The sequence below is a fragment of the Hordeum vulgare genome, chromosome 3H (assembly GCF_904849725.1).
Source record: "Hordeum vulgare subsp. vulgare chromosome 3H, MorexV3_pseudomolecules_assembly, whole genome shotgun sequence".
Taxonomy (NCBI): Eukaryota; Viridiplantae; Streptophyta; class Magnoliopsida; order Poales; family Poaceae; genus Hordeum; species Hordeum vulgare.
Window position 1 is genome coordinate 611,800,383 of NC_058520.1, and position 24,427 is coordinate 611,824,809.

At 44.5% G+C, this 24,427-nt stretch overlaps 1 protein-coding gene across 1 annotated transcript; it reads right to left on the reverse strand.

The window, feature by feature from the left end:
• Positions 1 to 7,724: 7,724 nt before the first annotated feature.
• Positions 7,725 to 23,911, reverse strand: LOC123442280. Its single transcript, XM_045118304.1, has 7 exons — positions 23,792 to 23,911; positions 20,073 to 23,687; positions 18,989 to 19,233; positions 17,409 to 17,509; positions 16,207 to 17,275; positions 12,607 to 13,158; positions 7,725 to 9,909 (listed from the first exon to the last, which is right to left on the reverse strand). Exons 2-7 carry the CDS (start codon positions 23,644 to 23,646, stop codon positions 7,948 to 7,950), a joined length of 7,503 nt encoding a protein of 2,500 aa, XP_044974239.1. The 5' UTR covers positions 23,647 to 23,687; positions 23,792 to 23,911; the 3' UTR covers positions 7,725 to 7,947.
• Between the last annotated feature and the right edge of the window lie 516 nt (positions 23,912 to 24,427).

Genomic DNA, 24,427 nt, shown 5'->3' on the forward strand with positions numbered 1-24,427 from the left:
ATAGAAGGTGTACCCAACTGTCTCTTTTGGGCAACCTATGAAGATGCACTTTTCCGCTTTGGGTTCCAGCTTTTCAGGCTGAAGCTTTTTGACATAAGCATCACATCCCCAAACTTTAAGAAACGACAACTTTGGCCTTTTGCCATACCACAGTTCGTATGGTGTCGTCTCAACGGATTTTGATGGTGCCCTATTTAAAGTGAATGCAGCTGTTTCTAATGCATAACCCCAAAACGATAACGGCAAATCGGTAAGAGACATCATAGATCGCACCATCTCTAGTAAAGTATGATTACGACGTTCGGACACACCATTACGCTGTGGTGTTCCAGGCAGTGTCAACTGTGAAACAATTCCACATTGTCTTAAGTGAGCACCAAACTCGAAACTCAAATATTCACCCCCACGATCAGACCGTAGGAACTTGATCTTCTTGTTACGATGATTTTCCACTTCACTCTGAAATTGCTTGAACTTTTCAAATGTTTCAGACTTGTGCTTCATCAAGTAGACATAACCATATCTACTCAAATCGTCAGTGAAGGTGAGAAAATAACGATATCCGCCGCGCGCCTCTACGCTCATCGGACCACACACATCGGTATGTATGATTTCCAACAAGTCACTTGCACGTTCCATAGTTCCGGAGAATGGAGTCTTAGTCATCTTGCCCATGAGGCATGGTTCGCACGTGTCAAGTGACTCCAAAAGTCCATCAGCATGGAGTTTCTTCATGCGCTTTATACCAATATGACCTAAGCGGCAGTGCCACAAAAATATGGCGCTATCATTGTTAACTCTAACTCTTTTGGTCTCAATGTTATGTATATGTGTATCGCTATCAAGATTCAATATGAACAATCCTCTCACATCAGGTGCATGACCATAAAATATGTTACTCATAGAAATAGAACAACCATTATTCTCTGACTTAAAAGAGTAACCGTCTCGCAATAAACAAGATCCAGATATAATGTTCATGCTCAACGCAGGCACTAAATAACAATGATTTAAGTTCATCACTAATCCTGATGGTAACTGAAGTGAAACTGTGCCGACGGTGATTGCATCAACCTTGGAACCATTTCCTACGCGCATCGTCACTTCATCTTTTGCCAGCCTTCGTCTATTCTGCAGTTCCTGTTTCGAGTTGCAAATATGAGCAGCAGAACCGGTATCGAATACCCAGGCACTACTACGAGAGCCGGTTAAGTACACATCAATAACATGTATATCAAATATACCTTATTTTTCTTTGGCCGCCTTCTTATCAGCCAGATACTTGGGGCAGTTGCGCTTCTAGTGACCCATACCCTTGCAATAGTAGCAGTTTGTTTCAGGCTTAGGTCCAGCTTTGGGTTTCTTCGTCGGATTGGCAACAGGCTTGCCGCTCTTCTTTGAATTACCCTTCTTGCCTTTGTCGTTTCTCTTGAAACTAGTGGTCTTATTCACCATCAACACTTGATGTTCTTTACGGAGTTCAGACTCTGCGACTTTCAGCATCGCAAACAACTCGCCGGGTGACTTGTTCATCCCTTGCATGTTGTAGTTCAACACAAAGCCTTTATAGCTTGGCGGCAGCGATTGAAGGATTCTATCAGTGATAGCTTCTTGCGGGAGTTCAATCCCCAGCTCAGCTAGACGGTTTGAGTATCCAGACATTTTGAGCACATGTTCACTGACAGACGAGTTCTCCTCCATCTTGCAAGCATAGAATTTATCGGAGGTCTCGTACCTCTCGATCCGGGCGTTCTTCTGAAAGATAAACTTCAACTCCTGGAACATCTCAAATGCTCCATGACGCTCAAAGCGACGTTGAAGTCCCGGTTCTAAGCCATACAAGACTGCACATTGAACTATTGAGTAGTCCTCCTTACGTGCTAACCAAGCGTTCTTAACATCCTGATCAGCCGTAGCGGGTGGTTCATCTCCTAGCGCAGCATTAAGGACATAATCCTTCTTCCCAGCTTGCAAGATTAGCTTAAGATTACGAGCCCAGTCTACAAAGTTGCTTCCATCATCTTTCAGCTTAGCTTTCTCTAGGAACGTATTAAAATTCAGGGTGACTGTCGCGTGAGCCATGATCTACAACACAAATATATTCAAACTGGACTTAGACTATGTTCAAGATAATTAGAGTTTAACTTAACCAAATTATTTGCTAAACTCCCACTCAAAAAGTACATCTCTCTAGTCATTTGAGTGGTTCATGATCCACTTACACTAGCTCAAGTCCGATCATCACGTGAGTTGAGTATAGTTTCAGTGGTAAGCATCCCTATGCTAATCATATCATCTATATGATTCATGATCTACCTTTCGGTCTCATGTGTTCCGAGGCCATGTCTGCACATGCTAGGCTCGTCAAGCTTAACCCGAGTGTTCCACGTGCGCAACTGTTTTGCACCCGTTGTATGTGAACGTTGAGTCTATCACACCCGATCATCACGTGGTGTCTCGAAACAACGAACTGTAGCAACGGTGCACAGTCGAGGAGAACACAATTTCGTCTTGAAATTTTAGTGAGAGATCACCTCATAATGCTACCGTCGTTCTAAGCAAAATAAGGTGCATAAAAGGATTAACATCACATGCAATTCATAAGTGACATGATATGGCCATCATCACGTGCTTCTTGATCTCCATCACCAAAGCACCGGCACGATCTTCTTGTCACCGGCGCCACACCATGATCTCCATCAACGTGTTGCCATCGGGGTTGTCGTGCTACTCATGCTATTACTACTAAAGCTACATCCTAGCAAAATAGTAAACGCATCTGCAAGCACAAACGTTAGTATAAAGACAACCCTATGGCTCCTGCCGGTTGTCGTACCATCGACGTGCAAGTCGATATTTTCTATTACAACATGATCATCTCATACATCCAATATATCACATCACATCGTTGGCCATATCACATCACAAGCATACCCTGCAAAAACAAGTTAGACGTCCTCTAATTTTGTTGTTGCATGTTTTACGTGGTGACCATGGGTATCTAGTAGGATCGCATCTTACTTACGCAAACATCACAACGGATATATATGAGTTGCTATTTAACCTCATCCAAGGACCTCCTCGGTCAAATCCGATTCAACTAAAGTTGGAGAAACCGACACTTGCCAGTCATCTTTGAGCAACGGGGTTACTCGTAGCGATGAAACCAGTCTCTCGTAAGCGTACGAGTAATGTCGGTCCAAGCCGCTTCAATCCAACAATATCGCGGAATCAAGAAAAGACTAAGGAGGGCAGCAAAACGCACATCACCGCCCACAAAAACTTTTGTGATCTACTCGAGAAGACATCTACGCATGAACCTAGCTCATGATGCCACTGTTGGGGAACGTCGCATGGGAAACAAAAATTTTCCTACGCGCACGAAGACCTATCATGGTGATGTCCATCTACGAGAGGGTATGAGTGATCTATGTACCCTTGTAGACCGTACAGCAGAAGCGTTAGTGAACGCGGTTGATATAGTGGAACGTCCTCACGTTCCTCGATCCGCCCCGCGAACAGTCCCACGATCTAGTACCGAACGGACGGCACCTCCGCGTTCAGCACACGTACAGCTCTACGATGATCTCGGCCTTCTTGATCCAGCAAGAGAGACGGAGAGGTAGAAGAGTTCTGCGGCAGCGTGACGGCGCTCCGGAGGTTGGTGATGACCTTGTCTCAGCAGGGCTCCGCCCAAGCTCCGCAGAAACGCGATCTAGAGGAAAAACCGTGGAGGTATGTGGTCGGGCTGCCGTGGAAAAGTCGTCTCAAATCAGCCCTAAAACCTTCGTATATATAGGTGGGAGGGAGGGGACCTTGCCTTGGGACTCAAGGAGTCCCAAGGGGGTCGGCCGAGTCCAAGGGGGAAGGCTCCCCCCCCCAAACCGAGTTGGACTTGGTTTGGTGGGTGGGAGTCCTTCCTTCCCTTCCCACCTCCCCTTTTTTTTCTCTTTGATTTTCTTTCCTAGGCGCATAGGGCCTTTTTGGGCTGCCCCACCAGCCCACTAAGGGCTGGTGCGCCACCCTCAAGGCCTATGGGCTTCCCCGGGGTGGGTTGCCCCCCCCCCCCCCGGTGAACTCCCGGAACCCATTCGTCATTCCCGGTACATTCCCGGTAACTTCGAAAACCTTCCGGTAATCAAATGAGGTCATCCTATATATCAATCTTCGTTTCCGGACCATTCCGTAAACCCTCGTGACGTCCGTGATCTCATCCGGGACTCCGAACAACATTCGGTAACCAACCATATAACTCAAATACGCATAAAACAACGTCGAACCTTAAGTGTGCAGACCCTGCGGGTTCGAGAACTATGTAGACATGACCCGAGAGACTCCTCGGTCAATATCCAATAGCGGGACCTGGATGCCCATATTGGATCCTACATATTCTACGAAGATCTTATCGTTTGAATCTCAGTGCCAAGGATTCATATAATCCCGTATGTCATTCCCTTTGTCCTTCGGTATGTTACTTGCCCGAGATTCGATCGTCAGCATCCGCATACCTATTTCAATCTCGTTTACCGGCAAGTCTCTTTACTCGTTCCGTAATACAAGATCCCGCAACTTACACTAAGTCACATTGCTTGCAAGGCTTGTGTGTCATGTTGTATTACCGAGTGGGCCCTGAGATACCTCTCCGTCACACGGAGTGACAAATCCCAGTCTTGATTCATACTAACTCAACTAACACCTTCGGAGATACCTGTAGAGCATCTTTATAGTCAACCAGTTACGTTGCGACGTTTGATACACACAAAGCATTCCTCCGGTGTCAGTGAATTATATGATCCCATGGTCATAGGAATAAATACTTGACACGCAGAAAACAGTAGCAACAAAATGACACGATCAACATGCTACATCTATTAGTTTGGGTCTAGTCCATCACGTGATTCTCCTAATGACGTGATCCAGTTATCAAGCAACAACACCTTGTTCATAATCAAAAGACACTGACTATCTTTGATCAACTGGCTAGCCAACTAGAGGCTTGCTAGGGACGGTGTTTTGTCTATGTATCCACACATGTAAACGAGTCTTCATTCAATACAATTATAGCATGGATAATAAACGATTATCTTGATACAGGAATTATAATAATAACTATATTTATTATTGCCTCTAGGGCATAATTCCAACAATTCCTACTCCACCTTCCACCATTATTGCCCCGGCAAGGATAACAAGGACAAGGCCAAGTGCAAGCACATGTGAATGGTGAGATGTGTAGCCATGATAGTGCCTCCTTCCTCCACTTCACCGACGCCCCCTTATATCTTGCTCTTTGTTCGTGCTGAAGACATTGACTACTCTAGGGTAAGAAGATGGAGAGGAGGCCTAGGTCATATCTAGAGGGTGGACAGATGTGCCTTGGCCCACCAAGGGATTCTACATCAGCCCATCCATCTATGTTGGCCCATATATATAAGAAGAACAACTATTGTCGTCAAGTCACACTCTTATTTGGTGCTCTTAGCGCCAGTTCGCCAAACCACGCGTACCCACCTAGCATCTTTGGACTTGCCCCATTTAATGTTTTCACAGTTTTGTCACGGGATATTCCCGTGCTGATCTAAAACTATGTGTGTTGAGCCCTTTTTTCTGTAGTCTGCACTATTTTTATGACTACGGTTCAGTGTTTCGTTTATGAATTTTGAATTTTTGGTGAAATCAAAAAAATATTCACAAATTTACAAAATGGTGATAATTTTTATAAAAAATCAGGAAATTCAAAAAACCAAGTATTTTAAAAATGTTCATGAATTGGATAAGTGTTTGCATTTTTCAAAAAAATGCATAGGAAATTTTAATATGTCCATCATAAAAAAACATGAATTATACAAACTTCATGGATTTAAAAAATCATTGTTTATTAAAGAATGTCCATGAAACGTGATTGTTTTATGAATTTCGAATATATCCATGAATTTGAAATATTTTTACGAATTCTGAATATATCCATTAGCTAGCGTGCTATAACGCGATATTAGCAAAATATTATATATTGATCAATATAGCCAGACAGTTTTCAATACATTATAGTATGCTAGTAGCGATGGTATAATGCATTATTTATTTCAGTGCTAGTGCGCAGGACGTGCAGTGCATGTCCGAGGAGGGAACGAAATGGACGGAAAATTTGGGAGAATGGAGGAGTGAACGAAGTGGCGGGAAAGTTTGGGGAATATGAGCGGGAAATGGAGCCTGAAAAATAGCTAAGATGAAAAAAAAATCCATGCATCTATTGGCTTAGCCAATACCAATTAGTCCTTATTGGCCTAAGGTAAGGCTGATAGGGACTTATTGGTCTTGGCTAGGCCGATAGAAACTAATTGGCCTAGCCAAGGCCGATTAGTCCCCCAAACGCAAGGGTGACAGGCCTGTCGGCCTAGCCAAGGCCGATTGAGACTTATTGGTCTTGTCTAAGCTGATTAGTCCCAGTCGGCCATGCCTAAGACGAGGCCACAATATTTTTGAAAACTTTGAAATTTTCGCAATATTTTCAAAAATAATAAAAATGCAATATTAAAAAAAAAAAGCTCGGGCTAGCAGGCGAGAACGCGCTATCCCAGTAACTACAGTGACACGTACGGCGCACGACTAGGTGGTGGGCACCGCCACCGAGCACTGAGGAGGACCGGATGGTGGCCTCCACGTGCCCCGACCTTTTTCAGCCTGACAACTGTAGGCTGCCGAGCACGGGTTCGCTCGTGCACGAGGCCGTCAACGCGCGAAATCACTAATTAGCGAGTATACCTTACAATGATTATTTTCACCTTCATAGGTTGCGACAAATGACGCATTGCATTTGTTGCTTGTCGCAACCTGAAAGTTTTCCCTTTTTTCGTAGATCTGTATTTTCAAAACGTTTTATCTCCTAAATCGTGCGTACAAATCGCTAGCCGTTTTCTCCGTTGCCTTTCTCGCGTCGAGATCTTCAAAACTAGATACCATATTGATAGGTTTTGATGAACTTTATTTTTCACGAAGAAACTGGAAGAAAAAAAACGGATAAAGAAAACAGTGCCTCACCCGATAGAAAATAAAAACTGAAAACATGTTTTTTTTTTCTTTCAGAGCTTGGTCGTGCCTCTAGCGAAGGCAAAATCGTGACTTCCGCAAAAAAAAAACACGTTTTTTCCCTTTCCGAGACCGTGCCTCTCGCAAAGGCAAAATCGTGCCTCTCGCGAAAGCAAACCGTGTCTCTCATAAAAAAACAAAAAAACGTGTTTTTTCGCGTAAAAAATAAAAGAAAACGCGTTTTCTTCACAAAAAAATTTTGGTCCAAAAGTTACTAAAGACAGGTGAAAACCTAAAAAAAACCACACAAAAAAGACGAAAACGCGTGCGAAATAATTAAAAAAGAAAAATCCAAAGGAAACCCTCATAGCACGACACGTGGCGACAACCGAAAACGCGGCAAGTGGAGATGCATGAAATGATCGCTGAATGCTTGTGAAAGAGTGTTCGCTAACTAGTTGCTCTCAGGTGCTACGGTGCTGAGGACTCCTAATGCTGCTACATATGAAGGCCACCCATACATATGAAAACCAGAGCATTATCCGGCCCATTGTTCGTACAAAAAAGTTTTTTTTTTTGAAACGGAGGCAAAAAAGATTGTGATTGAGCTGTCCCGTTTCAAGTACGCCCCGAAGCTGGAATTACGGCGGACACACACTTGTTGCTCCCAACATCAGCATGCATATCCCAAACACCACTACTGCAATCGGTCGAATCCTCTTATTGTTAATCAATATATATATATAGCTAGCCATGGGAGACAGTTTTTCAGCAGCACCTGCTCCGTTTCGTATATAAAACATCACACGAAAATGTACTCTTTCATGGCTCAACAGCGCTCACACAAATAGACACATATACAAATCAATGAATCGTGACGGATTAACAAAACCAAAGCCATTTGCTAGCTTATGCATAAACTCAATAGTACAGCAATATCCCACCGTGCACCTTATATCCTCCGTCCCAACTCTTCAGAACGGGCTTGTTTATGTTCTCTGCCAGCTGGCCTCGCAAGTGCTCCACGAAATCAGTATAATTCCAGTACCCCCTATACAGCATAAATTCTTTGAGGCTTGGGAGATATGTTAACCCACATAACAAACTGGGAAAGATCCAATCACCAAACTGCAGCAACTCAAGCTTAGGGGCTGCTCCTTCTTCAAATCTCACCGACTTGAGGTTTCTTAACCAATCCAGCTGCAGCACCTTCAGGCTAGGGAATGCCTCCCGGCAGAAACTGAAACGGACCTCTTCACCAACGAACGAGTTAGACAATAGACGTAGGGTGGCCAGGTTTGGTAGACTCCCAAGGACGTGTATGGCTGCATCATGCTCAGATATCCTCGACCCCAATAGCTTCAGCTTCACTAGATTTTTTAGGCCCTTGATCCACTCCGGCAGTTTAACAAGCTTACCTTTCAACTTGAGGCTCTGCAGGTGTTCTGGAGGTAATGACAGGCCATCCAAGCAGCCTCGTAAACCTGTCTCTCCGGATGACTGGAGTGACAATGACTCCAGGCTGCTGAGACGAGCAATTGCTGAACACAACTCTTGACCATTTCTCTTGCTGATGCCAATCACTCCTAACTTGCGCAACCGGGTGAGCTTTCTTATATCTTGTAGAACAACCTTCCCCACTGAGACGTCCACAGTACGCAGTGTGTGCAGGGCCTTCAGCTTCCAAATCCCTCTTGGTACTTCAACACCACCTGGATTTCGTCCTCCTGCCGCATAATAAGGTAATACGCTGCAACAGAATGCAGTGCATACATCACGCCTGCTAATTGGTGCTTTATCCCCAACTACACTATTCTCTGTGAGACGATTAGGTGCACAACATGCAAGACAACAAATCGCAGACTGTGAAGGCAAACTCATTAGCGACTGATTATCTGCATGTACATATATATCATAATGTCTCCTTCCTACGTTGCTAGCAAGAATTCGTTGCATCTTCACAAGCTTGGTGATGGTCCTTGGTAGCTTCATTATGCTTGTAGCTGAAATATCTAGTGTCTGAAGTTGTCTCAGGTTCCCCAACGAATTTGGCAGGTGAAATATGCTATTATGACCCCTCAGAGAGAGATATTTTAGGTGTACAAGTTTCCCAATATGCTGAAGGTGATGATCAACGAGACCGCTTGCGTCTTCCAAATCCAGCACTCGTAGCAACCTCATCTTTTCAGAAATGTAAAATGACCTCCAATTTCCAAACACTGTCAGTGATCGTACATGGGACAAGTCTACTATATTCTCAAACTCACACAGGTCCCCCTTCCAATTGCTGCTTATAGCAAGATGACGCACCGTGCCTTGATTGTTCAAGCTGCACCCTTCCTCCAATGTGAAAACAAGATTTTCCTCCATAGACTTTGAGATGGCAATTTCACGAATGAGATCATGGACATGGCAGGAGTCAATTCCTTTCCTACTATAAACTGATCGTTGAGATGGCAGGATCATGCTCCTGCTTATAAGTTCCATGAAGTAACCGTCCAATACTTCCTCGACTGACTTGCCACGCACCTCACTTGAGTAACCCTCTGCAATCCACCGATGCACTAAGCGCCTCCGTACAATCATGTAGTCTTCAGGAAAGATAGCCAGATACAAGAAGCAAGCCTTGAGGTAATAGGGTAAACCATCATAGCTTTTCATAAGGACTGCTTTTATGGTCTCAAGTTCTGGATTCATGTCAAACTCAGCACTGATATGCTCGTTCAATTTTCTCCATTCAAAAGCAGTTTTTGGTTGGCTTGCCAAGAAGCCACCTATGGTGACTATTGCAAGGGGAAGTCCTCTGCACTTCTTCAATATCAGTTTTGCTTGTTCAGCCATCTCAGGATATTGCTCATCCAAATTTACGGTCTCCTTAAATACCTGAAATCCAAATCAATCAAGTCATTTAGTACAAGAAGAAAGAAAGCATATATGCACCTTTGTCTAACATATTATTTTATATGGGAATATGTACTACAAAGATGTAAAAGGGAGACAATGCTACTTTTTGTTGGATAATAAGTTTCTCCACCGTCCATTTTTTTATTTTGTATATCTTCATTTCTGTTCCTATACCTGCATTGCACTTTCCCATCATGCTTCTACTTCTAAAGCTACACCTCGTCTCAGTGCTAATTGTTATTCTTGCTACTGATTTCATTGGACATCAGTTACCTCACATAGCTACAGAAGTAGGCATTAACTTGATATGATTGGGCCTTTTAGTTAATGGTTTGTATTTGTCATAATCATAATGCCTGAATGTTGTTACTACATGGGAACCTAAGGAAACAAGTGCTGGGACGACATATACAGTTGCATATGCACAGAATAATTCTGGAGGCATTCAAGGAGAGAGCGCCATAACAACAAACATACCCAATAAAGTGTGAACTATTGGATTTCTTAGAAAACAATCCAGCCGCTGTGTTGCTCCCAGTTTAATGCGGGCGACTCAGGTGGGACTCCGCCCAGCTAGGTTTAGGGTTCCCTTCTACACCTCACCCCGCCTGCAATCGCATTGTGCGCTCCTGCCACTGGATCCGGATCTTTTCTGATCTGGTAAACCAGGGAGGGGTGTGGCAGGGCTTGGGCACCGAGGCAGCGGCCCTTGGTGGTGAGCGTTCTGCAATAGTGATGTCCGGTTGCTCTGGCTTTGAGGGCGGAGGGGCGGTTGTGAGGCGTTGGCTCAAGACAAGTTGTGCGTTTTTTGTGGTCGGACCGGGCTGGCAGCAGAGGGGGCGATAGGAGTGAAGAAGTGTAGTTGACGGTGGACTTCCTCTGCAGCAGGGGCTTGCCGACTTGTTGGCATCGTCTCCGGGAGCATGGAAGTTCTGCAGGGTAACTGAGGCCTGCCTGACTGCCTGCTCACTGTGCATGTCCATTGGATACTCCAAGCTTTCTAGATTATCTTTTGCTGGCATCTTGGCATCATCATTTGTTGGACATGCTGCTGGGCAGAGGGTGAAAACCCAAGCCCGAGTCTTCTGGGCCGAGAATTAGTGGCAGACTTCCTTCTTCTTGAAGACGCCGCCTTGCTGCTTCAGAGGACCTTCTCATCGGTGGTTGTGGTGTGGTGGCTGCAGTGTGCTGTGGTTCTGTAGGCTAGCTGCAAGGCGGTAGTCGTCTGGCTATGGTGTGATCTGCTGTGCTTGGTGGCCCGAAGCGCTGGGAGGCAAGGGCTTTTCTACGGTGTCCATTGACTAGGCACACAACTAGCTCGGGCAGCCCTGAAATTTCAGAGGAGCTTCATATGAAACATTTTAATTTCTCCACAATGCAAGAAAAAGTATCCCACATGCTGAAGCATGCCAATATTTTAGATGATATATTTGAGTTGTTAGCCATTCATGAGTTTCAAAGAAAATAATTTTTCCCATCTGATCAGATGTACTGCCAGCTACTAGAATTCCTAGTCCAATGAAATAGATTATCTCATTATATACTTGTATGATATTCTGTCCGATCAACACTATTGTAGTAAACTAGAGATATATGCTATCCGATAGAAGTTAATAGCAATGCTGCCATGCTACAAGCAAATGTTGTTACATTACACATAATCATATTGCAGGACCTCCCTTTTTCTCTTAAGTAACTATGTTGTTCAGTTAAGGATCGTTTCAATTCATGTAGTTTAAATACCTCCCTTCTAATTATGTTGTTAGCATGGCAGGAGATACGGAAATAAACTCGATTTCAAGAAATAAAAATATCGGAATGCTCCAATGTATCAATTTGTACTTTAAAGAGGCATGGTTTCCTTTTATTTAAATACATAAATACAGTTATAGTTTTTCATTATAACTTGTACTATTTGCAGACTTTTCTAGAAACTCCCATATATACGTGAGAAAAAGGCAAACCACAAACCATCTAAGTCCACATTGACTTATCATATGCAAATCTGGAAGAACTAATTAAGTGACTTGATTTAAAGATAACTGGGCCAGAGACAAAGTCGACGAGAGAGTATGAGGGTGGCTAAAGATTCTTATGAGCAAATTGAATATTTTTCTATTATTATTGAAGCATGTTTTTAATTGCAGTACATCTGGGTGGATAAAAATGCTAAAACAACAACTTCATTAACGAGGGGAAAATGCCTATGCACACCTATTTGTATCTTATAAGAACATGTTGTACCTTTATTTCTGCCTCTACTAACTTATTTTTCTTTGATAGAAAAAGAGGCATATCATACTTCATTTGACAGCTACAAAATCCACAATCATTTGGTTGGACCGAACTATAAGTAAATAGTTTTTTTAAAGATCCAGCATGTTGCTGGCATTTAAATGATTTAGCAGAAGGAACTAAACAGACTATTATGTCTCCACCTTATTGTAATCGTAGTTTATGTATTCTGTAGTCCTTCGTATTTATATTTATTATTCTAGCTATTGCGCAAGATTTCTAACAAATGCCAATTCAAATTTTCTAGTGGGCAAATTGATTTTATAATTCTGTTATACGTGCTCGTAAAGATATCGTTTGTGAAGTTTAAAGCAATAATATAAATAAGAAGGAAAGGATTAACAGAACAACTAATTGAGCATGACACTACTTCATTTTTACCTTTTTGGTGAAGAGGGTGCATGCGTCATCAGGGCCCAGTTGGTTCAGCTTGTATAGGTTTAAATCATCCTTTGAGCAGTGCTTGGCAATATTCTCTTCCCTTGTGGTGACTATTACGCAGCTTGCTGCCGTTTCTGGCAAATACATTTTTATAGCATTCCACTCTCCAATGGACCACAGATCATCAAGAACAAGCAAATATCTCTTTCCTTCTAAACATCCCCTTAAATCTCTCTCATTGTTATCTATGAATTGCATAGTTAAGCTCTCAAGGATTGTTTCTGAACTGAAAGGACGCATGACTGTAACACAAGCACGCTTATCAAACATGCTACTAATCTCTTGGCTTTGATAGATATCTCTCACTAGTGTGGTTTTTCCAATACCACCCATTCCCCATAAGGAGATCACATGAAATTGCTGCAGATCTCTATTTCTGATCTGTTTGATGATTTCTTCTTTATCATTCCCTCTCCCAATGAGACGAGATTCCTCTAGAGTAGCTATTGCCTCTGTGCGAGTGATAATGTTCTTGTGTGCAGAGCTGTCAACCTAAACACAAGCACACGATTAATAATTTGATATTGACTTCGTTTCCACTAGCACATATTACTATCACAATTCTGAAGTAAACTTTCCTTAAATTTGGAAAGGTTCAAACCATTAAACTAATGGAACCGTTAATGGTGTCCCTAGAACTCATTCATGCATAACTCTGAGGTATACTCCGGGGAGTATGTACTCTCATGCCTCACGTAACATTTTTATGCTAAGGTAGCATGATGGCCAGCAAGAGAAGCTCGCCACCTTTAGTGTCCAAGCAGCCCGCTGCCACTTCTGGCGGAGGCATGTATGGCGAAGGTGATGGATTCAGAAGTGTAAGATTTTCACTTCCGGTACATGATGCCCTGCCTAGTAACTAAAGAAAAATGTAATCTAACAAAACAATAAATTCGGCTAATCAGGTTAGTTGCTGAAAAATAATGTGCCAACAGAAAATTAAGGGTAAGGCGAGGTTAGGTCAATTGGCCAGCCTAGTGTGGGACGGCCATGTTCCTTTCCGTATGTCCTTTTGTGTGACCTGAGATAAGGATGCACTTGAGCGTCATATAACCCAACACGCTTGGCATGAGCTGTTTAAATGAGGCCACTAATATTAGAGCAGATGGCATTCTTTACAGTGGATCGTGAATCGCACTCGAGGAGATTCTCTCATTTTGTGGACGCAAGAATCTGGGGCAACTAGGATGCAAAATGCAGATACGTCCTTCTGTGCAACACTCTGGAGACAGAATAGCAAAGCTTCTAGTTATATTCTATGACCTACATCATCTCTCCAGTAGCAGTCTACACAGTTCTAGCCACCAGCAATGGCACGAGTGGTCCTCTCTTATGCCAATTCTAATTTTGGTTTGGCACCATAGTTTGCTTGCTCTCGTTGGTGCCGAAGAAGATGGAAATAATATAATTTATGGAAGAAGTGATTGTTTCTGACCAGTGGCCCCTAGATAAGTACAGTAAGCCAAATAACTCCATGCAAGAGTTGAGGACTTGAGCTAGGAAACGAATTGAGTATACGGTATAGTTGTAACCTCTCGAATTATTTGCATGGTTAAGAATGGATAAGTCTAAGAAAGAGAACAAGCAACCGGATGATGGGGAAGGGAGGGGGGATGAACAAACATCAAATGGAGTCCATTTTGCACATAGGGCATGGTACATTAAGGTTACTATGGGCCTGTTCGGAACTCCTCCTGCTCCGTGAACTCCACAAGCGGAGCCTGGACAAACACCACAGCGCAAAGCCGGCGTGTGAGTTCCAAACAGGCCCTATATATCTCATCTCGCGTCGCCTCCCGTGGGCGATGCCAGGGGAACCAAACCCTAGCTCCGCCAGGTCCCTCCCGTCTCCTCTCCTGCCACCGTTGTTGCCGGCCTAGTCCATAGTGGCGGCGGGCCCGATGCCAAAGCGATAGGGTGGGTGGTGTGTTGCGGGATATCCTGGAGGTGGCAGGGTGACTCTGGCGTTGGATCCGCCAGCAGCAGGTAGGGTGGTGCCCCTTGCCTGTGCGGCGGCAGCCAGATCCATAGTCGACATGGTGCTCTTCCCTTCGGTGGAGTATATGCTTGGAGATGGGTGGACGAAAGCAGCGGATCTGGCATCCCGTCCAGATCCGCCCGGCTTGGTTTGTTCCAACCGGCGGCGCGTGGAGGACCGGTGAGGGGCGGCTGGAGGCTCCCTGCCGCCATGCCGACGACGGCTTTAATCTTCATGGCGAGGCTCCGTACAGTTCCAGTCAGGTGCGAGATCGGGGGGCCGTGACTTCCGGTGAAAATCGTGCCGACTATGGTCATGACGGACGATGGCGACGTCTGTGACGTCGTTCCCTTCTCAAGGCATCGTTGTTGCAGGTCGAGGCACCCCACTCATGATGCTATGGGGGAAACCCTGGATCTGGGTCTATCGGATCAGACGGTGATGGCACCTACGATGCTGTTGTCCCTCCTAGAGGCATCGTTTTGGAGCAAGTGCTAGCTGGAGGGGACAAGAGGAGGAGCGGTGTTACATCTACCGCAAGGCCGACGGCGGATCCCGGCGGCATGGCGCCACGGAGGTTCGGCGACGGGCGCGTGTGGACGGATACGTGCAGGATGTTGGCGTTGTCTAGCGCCGTGGTGGCATCGACGACAGGCCAGGCAAGGTCGATGAGACAGTTCCTGCACCGGAGATGGACCGGTGGAAAGATGGCGCGGGCAGCCTCTCAGAGTGTGTCGGTCCAGTTTGTGACCCAATGCCAGTACATGCCTGGGCTGGGGCATCTGGCTTTAGATGTTAGGTTTTGGTACAATGTTTGTTTGGTATTTGACTCGGATATTCGGCACCCCTTCATCAAAGGGATAAGAGTAGCAACAGGTGTTGCCTAGATGGTGGCTTCAGGCTTACTGATGCATTACTTTGTATGGTCTTTATGAATAATTAATTAAATGGCCGCAGGCGTCATCCAGATGCAAAGGCCCGGGGTATATACTCTTTTTCCAAAAAAAACTTGGTTGTATCATACTCCCTCCGTTTCTTTTTACTCTGCGTATAAGATTTGGTCAAAGTCAAACAACATAAAGTTTGACTAAATTTATATCAAAAAATATGAATATCTACTATATTAAAATTATATAGTATGAAAATAAATCTCGTGGTGCATCTGATAACATTGATTTCATATTGTGAATGTTGATATTTTTTAATATAAAGTTAGTCAAACTTTACAAAGCTTGACTTTGACCAAACCTTGTATGCAGACTAAAAAGAAACGGAGGGAGTAAGTGGAATGTATATAAATCCTAGTGAAAACTTCCATGCAAATAATTATAAGTCGAATGTATATGTGGATAAGTGTGGTTATCCTATTAACGTATATAAGTGGAGTTCAGATTATTTCACATGGAAGAGGAAACAATATAATTATTTTTTAACTAATCTGTATAGAATGATTATTAACCTAAAACTTCCAGTGCAACACAATCTAGTTAATTATGTTAACTATTAGTTGAGATACTGAAAAGAAAATAACAACAAACAATTTTCAGGACTTCAGATATTACCTTCTTGTAGAAAGCATAAAGAGACCGATCAGAAAATAGCTTCTTACGCACAAGAGCTTCATCCTCTGCTCCCATGCATAAGCTTGCAACTTCAACCTGCTCAGTGAATACTATGATTCGGCTTCCTTTCTTGTTGTCTGGGAAACATGTTTTGATGCAATCCCACTCTCCCATGGTGTGTATTTCTTTGATTACAATTAGATAACTCTTGTCATTCAAATATCTCTTGAACACATGAGCCAAACCATCATCTTCTTTCGGCGTCACCATCGTCTTCAAAACTTGGGCCCCAATGGTTGTTTTTCCTCCTTCTCCTGTCTCTTGAAAAGAATTATCGTATATTTGCCTAACAATACTTTGAATGAAATCTGTCTGATTGAACGGACACATCAATGTGATGCAGGCACAACAATCGAAATTGTTTTGTATCATGGGATCTTCGTAGATATTTTTTATAATGGATAACTCCCCGGAATCAGTGCTACTTCTGCCCCACAACGCTATCACTCGGAGTGCATCATCCCCGCAATTGATCAACTTGACAAGATCCACTTTTGCTTTATGCCGACGCAGCCTTGCATCGTCGGCGGCAGACATGGTCGCACTGGAGATGGTAGGCTGCCCAACAACGGAGGTAGGCTTGGAGCTAGAGCCCTTGATGAGGTGGTAGCGTTGGTTCCTCTGGCTGACCTCCTCCACCTCAGCTCTGAGGTCCTTCATCAGGTTTGCCACATAACGCCGAGCTAGCAGCTTGCGAGAGAGACACCACCAAGACTGCTTCTCCAGACGGACAGCAATATCCAGGAGGCAGTCCTCGACAGAGTAGGACACGTCCCGGACTTGTTTCACCCAAGTCCTGACCACACTGTTGTCGTCTCGGTCGTTGTGCGCAGCCATCAGGAATGACTGCATCATCTCGAGTTCGCCCTTGATGAAGGATTGGTCACGCTGGACACCAAGCTGCAGAGCAACCTCCTCGGCCACAGCCGACTGGGCGTAGTTGAGCGCGCCGCTCAACACGGACTTGCCGATGCTGATGGCCGTCGCCTCCATTTTTTTTTTTACTTTCAATCAATTGGTTTTTACGGATAGAGGTTGTACTGCAAGCAAACAAGATGAATTGGATCGATCCGTGTTAATGGCTGCGCTTGAGTTAAATCTGAAGAGGCAAATAACAATAACAAAGAGGAAACAGAGCATACCAGCTGGTGTTGTGGACGGCAGCCTCGTGAGAGACCAAAACGGGGTTGAAATCCAAGGCCGTGAATGCAGCCTCAACACCAACCGACCAAACTTGAGAGATCTGTCGGGCGAAGCATAAAGATAATTTATTACAAACTAATTAGCAAACTATCCACTAGAGCAGAGCGTGCTAAGAAAGGTAATTTACGATTCAGGAAGTATAATTAACAGATGGCGACATGTACCGGTTAAGATGAACGGGGACGCGTGATTCAGAGGATAGATCCAGCAGCAGAGCAGACTAGAGGGCAATAGAAATTACCAGCCCAGGAAGAAGGGATGCCCGTCCGCCGTGGCCTCAGATGGGGAAGGAAGGAGGCACGGTGGGGGAAAGGATTCGAGATAAAGCCGGGCCATGGAGTGAGATCCCTTTTCTTCTTGGCGCTTCCTCCGTCCTCCCGGAAGAATCGAAGACGAGGAGGGGGAAAGAACAAAGAAGCTTCATTTCTTGTTGCCGCAGCATACGCATCATCATGGACGCTGGATTGCTCCCTTGGTAAGGACGGATTCGATTCTTCCGGTCCATTCTCCACGGCCTTGAGGAGGAGACGGATTGATTGGATTGGATTCCAATGGAATTGCAGCCTGGGAGCAGCTCTGCAATGGCGTGGAGCAGCAGCAAGAAATCACAATCGCCGGCGGCGGAGGGGAGGCTTGTTCGGTTGGGCCGGTCTCCACACAACAGATTCCAGCCACAAAATTGGTCCAGTGTTATTAGGGAGCACGTCACTCGGAGCGTTCTTAAACCGCCTCCACCTGGCTCGCTCTCAGTGTCCTCTCCGATTTGTTTTCGCACACGTTTCTGTCTTTTTAGTTTGGGTTTTTTCGGGGTTTTTTATGTTTTGGTTTTTCATCGGTGTTTTTTAGCTTTTGGATCAAAAAAATTACGTTAAAAAAACGTTTTTTATGAGAGATATGGTTTTGCTTTCGCGAGAGCCACGTCCGTGCCTTTCAGAAAGGAAAAATACATGTTTTCTAATTTTTTTTTGCGGGAGGGATGGCCGTGACTTTTGAAAAGGGAAAACATGTTTTTTTTTGTTTTTTGCGAGAGGTACGGTTTTGCTTTAACGAGAGGCATGGTTTTTCTATCACGAGAAGCACGGCCATGCCTCTCGAGAAGGGAAAAAAGATGTTTCTATTTTTTTTCTTTTCACGAGAGACATAATTTTGCAAATGATACGAAGAATTTTATAGAATATATTTTTAAGTGATACTAAGAATTTTATACTATGTTACAAACATTTCTCTAACTGTGTGAACAAATTTTAAATTTCATGAACATTCTTCTAAAATATGTTGGAACATATTTTTAAACACCTCGGATTTTTTTTAAACATGTATGCGAATATTCATCATGAAAAAAATTCATTTCATAAAACATTCTTCAAAAATGTGTTGGAACTTATTTTTAAACACACTGGATTCTTTAATCATGTATACAAATTTTACATTCCATGAACATCCTTGTAAAATCTCTCAAAGACGACTGATTTTTTTCTCTGAAATGTTATGTGACACACTAACAGAGAAGGAAACTGACGCATGGCAGGTAGAGCAATGTAACCTTGGAGGACTTGTGGGCAAATCCAAAGACTTGATGCTTCATACATGCAGCTGTTTGCCGTTGATGTCCACCACTTGTGTCAAACAGACGACTATGATCAACCGCCATCGTCGCCGTCGCCGCCGCCGCCTTGTCTTGATGGTTCTGCACTTGTAGATTGGTGGATGAAACCCACAGGAACATCTGCTCCGAACCTCCTCGCTCACTATCTGAATCTGAGTCTGACTAAACAGTAAATAACAGTAAATAATGCTGGAAATGCTGACCTAAAATAAAACATGAAAATGAGTAGCTCTGTTTCCTAATATAAAACATGAAAATTTGTTACCGATGACTAAACTGTGCTCAAAGAGTGACTACGGACAAACAAAGGGAGTGGCGCACGCACGCAGTTGGTGATAGATTGACTGAAACCACACTACTGAAAATTCTGCCAACAACAATTATTTTGGAACAAGAAAATACAGTGCTTACATTCTTGCCTCACAAACGAAAGCCAAGGTGTATGTGCTTAAATTCTGCCAAGGAGGAGCCGTACGTGCAAAAATCAACACCCAAAAAAAAAGTCTGAATATAGATCCCGCTGCTGATTCGTCGTACGTATCTTCCCATAGTGATGGTGTTGCGTCTTGACAGCTCGCTAATCTCTGCGAAAGGCATTTCTCCATGTCTTGGGCTTCAGCAGAGTAGGCTCTGTTCACATATGACGTCACAACGAATTTGTAAGTTTACACTGGAAAAGCACGAGGAACCAAGAATTTACGTCATGCTGTTACCATTATCTGTGACTAGTTGATTACCAATGTTGTACTACTCTCTAGTGCAGTATAGTACTAATTACCAAGTGTACACGTCACGCGTATGTAACACATGCATGTTTGCTGTTATACTGAAAAAGAAGAAAATCAAGACCCTCTTCCTTTAAATTACGTACTACCTAGCTAGCTGGTTAGAGACTTTGGATCCAAACCGAGTAGTAGTATATCTGCAACGATTCTGAATTTGTTGTTGAAATGTGACGAGCTAACAGAGAAGGAAACTGACGCGTGTGTGTACGTACCTTGATAGCGGGCATCTAGATCTTTATCCTCAAGGCTGCTTACACGCTGCTGCAGGCCTGCAGGGAGCCTCTTTATGCCGGGACAGTTTTCAATCCTTAGATACCTGAGAGATGCGTATGCTTGCGGCCCATCTGGTACGGATGACAGGGTCTTGCAATCCCGGATGTGGAGGCCCTCCAGTGATGGGAACTCTCCCGAGTGAGATTCCACTAATCTCAACTCACAGCACCGAGAAACACTAATATACTTGAGGGATGGGGGAAGACTGAGGACCCCTGTTAAGCTCTCACATCCTGATATGTATATCCCTTCTAAACATGGACAGGGGAAATGTTCCACCCTGGCTACGGCTGATGATGGTGATAAGACCTCTGAATGTAGAGGTGACCCATGAAGAATCGATGGTGCTGATGCTGACTCTCCCTGCTGCTGCAGACTCCTGCTGAATATGGACTTGAGCTTACTGCAATCAATAATTGTCATATTCCTCAGGGATGCAGGGAGTTTGAAGACATCTACCATGCTTTCACAATCCCATATCTCGAGAGACTCGAGACATGGCAGGAGCTGACTCGAGGGTTCCGATACTGTTGATGGCTCAGCAGCAGGAGCTTGTGCGTATCCAACTAGTTGCTTGCAGTCCAAAATCACTAGAGTCCTCAAGGATACCAAGCTTTGAAACTCTTTCTCTGGCCAGTGGACAAGGGCAGCACAATCTTTAATCCTCAACTGTTGAAGCTGTTTAAAACATGCACATAGCTCAGTTACACCCGACTTGAAGCCAATTACATCCAGATCTGCTAGAGGGAAATCATGATGATTCCATTTTCCCCTGGCGTTCACCACTTGTGTATAACTATGATCATCCACCGCTACCGAGGTTGTTTCCGTGTTTTTACGGTTCTGCAGCTTTAGATTGGTCAATGAAGTCATATATCTAGCTACCCACAGGGATATCTCTTCCTCACCTCCCTCAAAGTCTAACACGGTCAGCTTTGGCGATTTAGCATTCATTGCCAGCTTTGGACAATCTGTAACACACAACTTCTCAAGCTGAGGAAACAGTATCTCTTGTTGCTCATTTGTTGTTTCCCACAATCCTTCCAAACAATCCAGACCTTGTAGTGTAAACTCCTTCAGATTTGGAAAAGTGAACGATGTGCTACAACTGAATAACCATTGAAGTTTTTTACAATCAGAAAGATGGATCTCAACCATGTTTTGTGACATAGCCATCCATGTTGGAAAGGTGGTGCCTCCGTAGGATTCTATCCTTATAGCCTGCAGCGCATCATGAGGTTCTAGACCCTCAAGCACTCTTTCACCACCACAACAACCGGAGGTCCATTTTAATGTCAATTCTCGGAGTTCCTTCTTGTTTTGGAGATTCACAGATTTTGCATCTTCTTCTGTCACATTCTCTAGTCGATGTATCTGTAGCTCACCACCAAGGTTTAACTGTTGCAACTCTCCAACAGAACTGCACTCAGAGCCAGTAGGACCTGCTACAAAACATGTAAGTGTCTGTAGTGAAATGAGTTTTCGGAGATGACCAGGCATGTTCCTCATCTTTGGACAATTATGAGTGTAGAGATGACGGAGGGCAGTCATATACTTCATCTGCCTTGGAAGCCGACGAAGTGCATAGCAGCCAGAGACATTCAATGTTTGCAGATTGTATAGAATGCTTATATCTTCAGGAAGTGCTTCGATATCACTATTTGAGAGATCAAGGTACCTTAAGTGCTGCAGATGCTTTGATTTCAAGGGGAATGAGCTTCTCAATGTGAAGAGTTGTAATGCCTTCAAAGAGCTGTATTTTGATAAATGCTGCAGTGAATGTTCCATTTTCCCATCGCACAGAAGAGTCTGGATTGCTGGAGATATTTTCGCCAGAGAATCATTCAAAATAATTTCTGGTTCTTCACAAGACAAAAGTAAGTGGCGAGCTGTATCTGGAAGCCAATCAGTCTGACCTGGTTTCTCAGGTGCGAGAGCACATTCTTTTTCCATTGTAGATAGTGCAACATCATGCATCAGATCATGGATTTTACATGTATGTTTGGAATAATTATGCATCCCCCAGAGCTCGTTAAATGAGACTCGGACTTTTTTCACATCCACAAAAAATGACCTTGAGGCCAGCTCACTGAAAATCCATTGGCCAATTGTCTCAGGACGGACTTCTTTTTGTTCCTGAATAAAGCCATGTGCGATCCATAGCTGGATCAGCTTGTCCACATCAATTTCATAATCCTTGGGAAACACAGCACAGAAAGAAAAGCACTGCTTCATCTGCGATGACAAGTCATTATAGCTTAGCTTGAGTACTGGTAATATTCCAGACTCCTCAGTGCAAATGTTGCTTCTGCTTGCTATAGCCTTCCACTCTTCTTTGCTGGTCTTTGTACGCAGCACAGAGCCCAGTGCTGTTGCGGCCAAAGGAGAGCCACGACATCTCTTCACAATATCACCAACCAATTTCACTAGTTCGGCAGGCCTTTCTTCTTCCTTCTGCAAACCGAATGCTCTCGTTTCGATAATTTCCTTTATGAAGTGATCCTCCAACTCTGCGAGATCGTAGGGTTTCACTGAACCCATTATTTTTGTGACACCTCCATCGCGAGTAGTTGTCAGAACCACGCTACCCTTGGCACCATGTGTAAGCCGAGCCTTGAGCATTTCCCACTTATCGCTCTCTCGGTTCCATACGTCATCCAATACAAGAAGGTACCTACGTCCGCTTAGTCCATCTTGAAGCCTATCCAGTGGCCTTTTCTTGGAAGCTGCTTCGGTTGTACTTTTACTGGGAGTTACTGCTTCAACAATATTATTAGCCAAGGATTCCACCTCAAAGCTGTCAGAGACACAAACCCATATCAACAAGTCGAAATGCTTCTGAATTTCAGGTTCATTGTAAATGAGCCGCGCTAAGGTGGTCTTGCCTAGCCCCCCTACCCCAACGATGGGAATAACCATGAGATTTTCATCGTTAGCATGACCAACTAGCATATCAACAATATTCTTAGTGTCTTGGCTTCTCGATCTGCTGATGATTTCCTTTGGATCGAAGATAACATGATCCGTGTGCCTCCAGTCCTTGGATGCCGGTGCTTGTTGCTGATATTTAAACCCAAAGGCGTTCATCTCAGCCACAAGGACCTCGATGGCCTGCACAATCCTACACAGCTTCTTCCCCATCTTGTCACGGAACACAAAACGGTTGTGGGTGGGAAAGAGCTTCACTGCATCGAAGCCCAGCTTGCTGTAGTGCCCGTTCTTCTTGGCCTCTCGGCGGAGCGCCTCGTAATTGAACTCGTCGAAGACCTCATTTGCCTCGTAGGCTACCCTCTTGACTTCCTCCAGCCATGCCATGGCACCATCTCTGTGGGACGCCGCCTGCTCGGCGTCGGCAATGACGTCCAGGATGGCACGCAGCTTGCGCTTGAGCACCCTGTGCTGCTCTTCCATGCCCTGCATCACCTTGTACTTGTCAAGCAGGTAGCTGGACGCCTTCTGCTTCACCATGGACAGCAGCGGCGCCACCACCATGGTGGCCACCAGCTCTGCCATCGGAGTGCTCAGACCTCGCAAATGCACACACGGAGCCACAACTGCAGAAACACACACAGGGCAGAGAAGACAATGGTGGTGTGAGCAAGCTAGATCTGCAGGTAAATATGCCTCTCAGGAGAATTGGAAAAAAAAATGTGAGTACCTTAGCACTCCCCGCGGTGCGATCCTTGGCGCTGAACCTGGAGAGGGGGGCAGAGAACACGGGGAATCAGAGCTGCATTTTGGCCATTTACTGGATGTTTGTGTGGATCATTTGGTTTTGACAGATAGGGGTTGTACAGTACAGGAAACGGATGCTCGGTGTTAATTGTTGCGCTTAAGCTAAAATCTCAAGTTGTTAACAAGAATAGAGGAAACAGAGCATACCTGGTGTTGTCGACGGCAAGCAGGACTAAAACTGCGGTGAGATCCAACACCAAACTTGAGAGATCTGCCGAGCGAACCAGAAAGATACTTTACAATCTACAAACAGCAAAAGGCCAAATGTGCCAACCAAGATCAGCAAAGACACTTGATTCAGAGGATGTGAGGATCCACCAGAGCAGACTAAGAAAGACAAAGAAATTTACCAGGACCCGTCACGCGCCTCCATATCACTCCTTGTACTGGTCCAGGAGGTAGCTGGACGCGCGCCTTCTCCTTCACAGTGGACAGCAGTGGCTCTGCTACTGGAACACTTGGAGCGACGGGTGCAGAACACAGGGAAACCCAATTGTAGTCCAGGATGGAGAAGAGGAATATGGTGTGGCCGTGTTAGCAGCTAGCTAGATGTGCAGAT

What these genes read in the sequence shown, in the direction of transcription:
- LOC123442280 (XM_045118304.1), bottom strand. Translation starts at nt 23,646, where the DNA reads ATGGCAGAGCTGGTGGCCACCATGGTGGTGGCGCCGCTGCTGTCCATG. An exon ending in TCTAGATGCCCGCTATCAAG is followed by an intron (nt 19,234 to 20,072) that starts GTACGTACACAC and finishes CTGTTTAGTCAG; the next exon opens with ACTCAGATTCAGATAGTGAG. An exon ending in GCACCCTCTTCACCAAAAAG is followed by an intron (nt 9,910 to 12,606) that starts GTAAAAATGAAG and finishes TTTGGATTTCAG; the next exon opens with GTATTTAAGGAGACCGTAAA.